The 6,337-nt window shown below is 42.6% G+C and overlaps 1 protein-coding gene and 1 long non-coding RNA gene across 3 annotated transcripts; one reads left to right on the plus strand and one right to left on the minus strand.

The window, feature by feature from the left end:
* Positions 1 to 2,225: 2,225 nt before the first annotated feature.
* On the plus strand, positions 2,226 to 5,660 carry LOC125972743 (zinc finger protein Gfi-1-like). 2 transcript variants are annotated; one of them, XM_068652165.1, is made up of 5 exons: positions 2,226 to 2,357; positions 3,298 to 3,534; positions 3,663 to 4,024; positions 4,523 to 4,660; positions 4,782 to 5,660. In XM_068652165.1, exons 1-5 carry the CDS (start codon positions 2,282 to 2,284, stop codon positions 5,124 to 5,126), a joined length of 1,158 nt encoding a protein of 385 aa, XP_068508266.1. In that variant the 5' UTR covers positions 2,226 to 2,281; the 3' UTR covers positions 5,127 to 5,660. The 2 variants fall into 2 exon arrangements, with proteins under 2 accessions (XP_068508266.1, XP_068508267.1); XM_068652166.1 differs by having other exon boundaries at positions 3,666 to 4,024.
* On the minus strand, positions 2,996 to 4,982 carry LOC137839552 (uncharacterized). Its single transcript, XR_007482915.2, has 3 exons — positions 4,848 to 4,982; positions 3,645 to 4,687; positions 2,996 to 3,531 (listed from the first exon to the last, which is right to left on the minus strand). It is a non-coding gene; the product is annotated as an uncharacterized lncRNA (long non-coding RNA).
* Positions 5,661 to 6,337: the final 677 nt, after the last annotated feature.

Genomic DNA, 6,337 nt, shown 5'->3' on the forward strand with positions numbered 1-6,337 from the left:
GGACCTAGGAGGCCTCTCCAAATGGGCTGCGCGGGAGCGGAGAGGGGCATCACACAAGGGAGAAAGGGGATGCTTGTTTGTGTTGTGTGTTTGTTGATTTAATGATACTTGGTTGTATCTCCAAAGTTGTTCTGTTTTTGTTCACTCCATTTCACACACTTGGACGGGGACTTGAAACCACACTTTGTTTTTTACCTGTACTGGTCTGGTGCTGGACTTGTAGCCGTACTTTGGCTTTAACTTCAACCTGGAACATGGCTTCAACTGGGAGTTGTACACAAAGTGGACTTGGATATGGATCTACACTTGTGCCTGGATTCGGATCTATACCTGATTGTTGACTTGTAACTGGACATATAACTTTACCACGACTTCAACATCTACTTGGGACTGAACTTTGACTGGACTTTGTAAACAGACCTTGACTTCAACCTGGACTGGATTTGTGAACATATTAATATTAATTGGATCTGGACTTTCACTTAAATCTGCATCTGGAGCAGGACTTTTACTTGCACCTGGATTTGACTCTGCACCAGGATCTGGTCTTGTTCTTGTATCAGGATCTAAGCGTTTACTTGGACCTCAATCTGGCCTCTGAATTTGGACATAAATCAGAGCTCTAAAGCTGGATCTGACGTAGTTCAGATAATTTTATCAGCTTGGTGTCAGTGATGACATCACATTTATCTGGTAGATGTTTGGACAGCATCAATGTTAAACATATTTTTTAAAGCACTTTGGGAGTCAGCCATACATTGCACACTCATCCACGCACAGTTGAGTTTGTGTGCAAGGAGTTGACAGTATAACATTTGTTGAATTTTTATTATGAACTGTTTATAATAAAATGGCAGGCAGGCAGGAAATAATTGAAGGCTGCTGGTGATTCTAAACAACAAAACCACAAAAGTCTGATAACAATCTGTCACTCAAAAATCGAGTGTGTGTGATTATTGAGTGCGCCTTTAGATCTCTGCTGTGATTTACTGACATGGATTCCGTACAGCAGGGGTGTCAAACTCTGAATGTAACCCCTTATAATCGCAGAGTACAAGACTTTTTTTTTTTTTTATCCATTCACGATGGTTGCCCTGTGAGACTACAAGACAAATATGTTCTATGTGATGGACTTATTTTTTAATAAAAGCCTTCACGTTTAAAATAAAAGCCCCACTATACATGGTCATTTTTAAATCCTTAGTCATTTTTAAAAACTTGCTATACATGGGCCCTTTTGAAGCCTTACTATACATCATTTTTAAACTGAAATCCTTGTTAAATTTTTGTACTCATATTCAGTGACGTGTGCGCACTTGCTGGCAGGAAACGCTGGCGTATGTACACGTGCTCGTTTTTATCGTCCACGGCGTCCTATCTACGGGCTTCTCGCTGGGCGGAAGTCTAATCGAGCTCAGGCACGTGTCCCTACTCGCATCCTGTCGCAATTCTGCTCCTTCTGATTGGCGACGTGCATCCGTACGGCCATAATTTGTGTGTATACTCACTCCAGTTTGGATATTTTCTGCATCTTGTAAGGATCCTGTCATACAAAGGCCGTGTGAGATTCACAAAACAGACAGAAAGATTGACGCTTCTTTTACTGAACGGGAAAACAGGCAAAAACAAAATGAAAACAGCCGCAAAGGGAGCTCGCGAGCGTAGAACTAACCACGTGATTGCTACGCCTGACGTCACACATCAGGCCGTGCGCTTTTCCCTGTACACTACTTTATATTCGTGTCCATTCGCTTTTTTATTTGCTGAAAAGGTTGGTTAAGCATCTTAAAAAATATTCAGTGAAAATCTAGTCCTCTAGTTAAGAGTTTATCTCTGCATTGCGCTTAATGTTATAACTGGATTATAAATGCGATTTTCATTTCTAAAAACACAATTGGTCATACACAGTAATTAACATTCCAAATAGAGTCCGGTGAAAAGGGTGATTTTTGAAGCATCCCCGGCGATACAGTATTTTGTTTACAGTGTTATTAATAACAAAATAATCACGATAATTGCCGTTAAACCCACAGGTGTCGAACGAGTACCCCTTCTCGTCCCGCTAAATTGACAACAAATAAATAAATAAAGCTTCTATTGTGTGCGGGATAGTGAAAGCGCCTGGGGGCTCATCTTCCTCTTCCTCGGCGTCACCTGTGCGCGTGACACCTGGCGGGCGGCTGGCGTTCTCGCGCATGCGCGTCGCGGCCTCTCGCTTGAAAGGCAGCAGTAAGCAGAAGAAAGAAAAGAGAAGAATTAAGAGAAGAGCGCAGCGGAGAGGATGCCTCGCTCCTTCCTGGTGAAGAGCAAGAGGGCTCACACCTATCATCAGCCACGAGCACTGCACGACTGCACAGGTAACAACCACATGCATGACATTTCCTTTCAAACTTGACATTTTCTCTGAGTCATGGGGAATGGCAGTGAATTAATTAGACAGTAAATACATTTTTAGAAACTGTGACCATCTGTTAATTTTTCTCCCAAAATCTCAACGCTGACTGTAAAACAAATATTTTACACGATTTCTAAGCACTGTGAATACATTGAAATATGACACTTCGTATTTTTCGCTGTGATGTGATTAGAAACGTATTCCCCAGTGGAGGAGAAAACGCAACTCTACTTGTTTTACCAATAAATTAAATTTAACGAGTTAGCAGACGCACGCATTTTCACGCTATTACGTTTAAAATGACAGTGTCTATATTTTTTGTCGCTGTAACAATAAAAACGATCAACCATTCAAACAAATTACAACTATTACAAATTACTATTACAATATTAAAATTAGACAAATTGTTCATATTCTTCTATTTGTTATACTACAAAATGATTTGAGTGAAGTCAAGTGGAAAGTGCTGGGGGAAAACGTGCACTGTTGAAATAACCACGTCGATTCTGACGTTCTCACTCTTACGTTAAAACATGACAAATTGTATTTTTCTGTTGTGATGTTACAAAAATTTAGTCTCTTGACACTGACGCAAAAAGATGACGTTTTCAAACCTCAATTTAATTGTTTTATAATTAAACACCTTTACGGGGTTTTAATTAAAACAATGAAATAAAATATTGTTGTATCATGTTAAACTAAACATTAGTACTAAATAGCCCTGTGTCTCCGCACAATTTCAGCATATTATCGGGATGAAAAAAAAATCTGACCTTAATGACAGAGGGAAAAAACATTATTTTTTTCTTTAGTTATAGTCGTGACCAAATTATTATTTTTAGATTCGTTTAGAGAATTATTGAAAACTCCCCAAATGACTTTTTGCATTGGTGGCGGATTAGGTCCTTGGAGTGATGGTGGTGGGTATCCTCCTGCGGACCCGTCCGGTTCCGCGTGGAGCTTTCCCGCAGAGGAGGCGGTGGTGACCGCGGACGCGTCGTCTTTCTCTCTGGGTTGCCTCGTTCCGAAGGCGGCTGACTCCTCTCCCAAGTCCCCGTCAAGCTGCGCAGGCGGTCTGTGCGCGTCCTCGCCGGACTATGAAGGCTTCTGGAGGCCACCGTCCCCGTCTGCCTCGCCTGGTACGCACAATGATGGAATTAATTGTGATTTGCCGCTAAAAATATCACTTGTATGATTTTATATTTTTGTCGCCAGAATCGGTTGACGTTAACTCTACGTTTAAAGTTACCGTCCTCTTTTCTTCCAGTAGATTCGCTCAAGTCTTTTTCCCCTTTGATGGACGATACGACGGCCTTTTCAGTTCCCTTCCGGCCGTACGATTGGAGCGGATACTCAACCCCCGTTGTGCAGGGCCTCTATCCAGCCACGGTCCCTTCAGTGCACGGCTTTTACGCGGAGCCGGGCGCGCAGGTGCTCCAGCAGTCGTCCGCTTACGCTCAGCAGGCGCTGCGGACTTACGGTCGCCACGCCGTCGCCGCCGCCTCACTGCTCTTCCACGACAGGGGGGCCCTGCACGCCCACCACCTTGAGGCCCACCGCGAGGCCCCGCCGGATGTTTGCGCCAGCCTGACGCTCCACGGCGCCTTCAAATGTGTCAAGTGCAGCAAGGTGAGACTTTAGAGGAAGTGGGGCTGCAGCACCACGCACACACGCGCTATCTCATAATTGGTGGGACGCAAGACGCAGGTTCAACATATCAACAAAAATGTCACAAAAAAATAATTCTGCCATCTAGCGAAGGAGCATTTAATTGCTGTACCTGTCACAACACGTCACACTTGGAAGAACTAATTCATGATACATTTCAGACCACTAAGATGAAATTGGATAATTTACTACCCAATGATCTCTGATGGCACACTAGATTTTTCAGCTTCTTGAGTATTTTTTTTCTTTACAATTTACTGATCCCTACATTTGAAAACAGCTATTTCTAGTTCTCATTACTTTGTCAAAAGAGGCTGATTACTACTTTCAACCTTAGCGGATGACGACATGATCAACAAATAATGATGAATAATGATTCAGCATTTGTCTAAGTGGAGAAAAAAAAAATTGCATCCATGTTGTTGCAGCAAATAATCCAATTTTGCCCGCGTTTGGCAGGTCTTCTCCACTCCGCATGGGCTGGAGGTGCACGTTCGCAGGTCCCACAGCGGGACTCGGCCCTTCGCGTGCCCCGTCTGCAGCAAAACCTTTGGACATGCCGTCAGTCTGGAGCAGCACAAGGCCGTGCACTCGCAGGTCAGTCTTATGTTGTCATTTTTCTATCTGCAAAAATATAAACGGATTTTATATTAAGGCCGATTAATTAGTCGGGCACGAGTTGGTGACTCATGATTGACTCCTGACCGCCCCGCTGCAGGAGAGAAGCTTCGACTGCAAGATTTGCGGCAAGAGCTTCAAGCGCTCGTCCACGCTGTCCACGCACCTCCTGATCCACTCGGACACGCGTCCCTACGCCTGCCAGTACTGCGGCAAGCGCTTCCATCAGAAGTCGGACATGAAGAAGCACACCTTCATCCACACGGGGGAAAAGCCGCACAAGTGCCAGGTGTGCGGCAAGGCCTTCAGCCAGAGCTCCAACCTTATCACGCACAGTCGCAAACACAGCGGCTACAAGCCCTTCGCCTGCCACCTCTGCAGCAAAGGGTTCCAGAGGAAGGTTGACCTGCGCAGGCACAAGGACACGCAGCACGGGATCAAGTGACGGCAAGGCGCTAACAGACTTTTTTGCCAATGCTTGTTTGTCTTCTGTCCTGGGACCTGTCCTCGTCTGTTAAACCACCACCACCAAATATGTTGCTATCGGAAGGACAACGTAAAAGTAAAAGACAGACTTCTCAAAAGCACCAATAGCGCAGATTAATTCATGTTGAATGGGTCTTATACCAAAAATGTCCATACTGATATATAGAGACGTTAAACACTAAAAAAAATACATACATAAAATACTAGAGATTAGAATCTTATGTTTGTTGTCACTCAACCTCTGAAGTCATGCTGGCAAAATATCAAGTCAGATTTGAGCATTTTCTTTTTCTGTTCTCACCACTCAAATGTTTTCTCCTCCTGCTTTGACCAAACTGCACTAAACGGCAGAATGAATGAATGAATGAATGAATGAATGAATGAATGAATGAATGAATGAATGAATGAATGAATGATTTGACAAACCTACAAAAATTGTTTTCAACCAAACGACAATACATGAGATGATTTATTAAAGACAAATAGAACGCGATTGAAGGAGTCGTCTCAATTTGTGCGTAAAAACAATGAACATTTAAAAACTATGAATTTTATGTGGATGTCATTGTGTGCCTTATTTGTTATTTTTCATGTTTTTGGGTTATTTTTGTGATTTTTGTTCATGTAATTTTGTACTTTGTGGGTGATAGAAGAATATTAGCCTGGGTTCGGATTCCAAGATGCAGAAGGTCGTGCGGGCAAGTGGTACAGTGCTAGTCCCCCAACTTAAAGGTTGTGTGTTCAAACCTCAAGTTGATGTGCAGCCTCCCTCTGATGGAATGCTTTGTTTCATTTGGGACCAGTTGTACATTAAAGGCATGCTTTTAAAGTTGGATTTTATTGGGTAATATATTTATGCTTTTTTGTTTGATTTTTTTAATGTGGATTTTTGGTGTGATTATTTAGTGATTTTTTTTTTACATAGACGTGTGTAAAATTTTCATATGATTTTTTTTAATGTGGATTCTTTATGTGATTTTTGGTCTGGGGCTTTTTTTTAATGTGGCTTTTTTGTGTGCTTTCTTTGCTAAGACAGATTTGACCATTGTTTCTTTCCAAGTTGGTGTTTTTGCTGTGATTGCGTGTGCTGTCGACATGTTTGTTTTGGCCACCTGGATCATGTGTTTACACCATCAACAACATGCTGATTTCTTATGTTTGTTTTGAGTT

The sequence above is a fragment of the Syngnathus scovelli genome, chromosome 10, assembly GCF_024217435.2.
Source record: "Syngnathus scovelli strain Florida chromosome 10, RoL_Ssco_1.2, whole genome shotgun sequence".
Lineage (NCBI taxonomy): Eukaryota > Metazoa > Chordata > Actinopteri > Syngnathiformes > Syngnathidae > Syngnathus > Syngnathus scovelli.

Bases quoted from the DNA above. Each gene is read 5' to 3' on its own strand.
- LOC125972743 (XM_068652165.1), top strand. From the start codon at position 2,282: ATGCCTCGCTCCTTCCTGGTGAAGAGCAAGAGGGCTCACACCTATCAT. The intron at 3,535-3,662 runs GTACGCACAATG...CTTTTCTTCCAG, and splicing joins GTCCCCGTCTGCCTCGCCTG to TAGATTCGCTCAAGTCTTTT. The intron at 4,661-4,781 runs GTCAGTCTTATG...GCCCCGCTGCAG, and splicing joins ACAAGGCCGTGCACTCGCAG to GAGAGAAGCTTCGACTGCAA.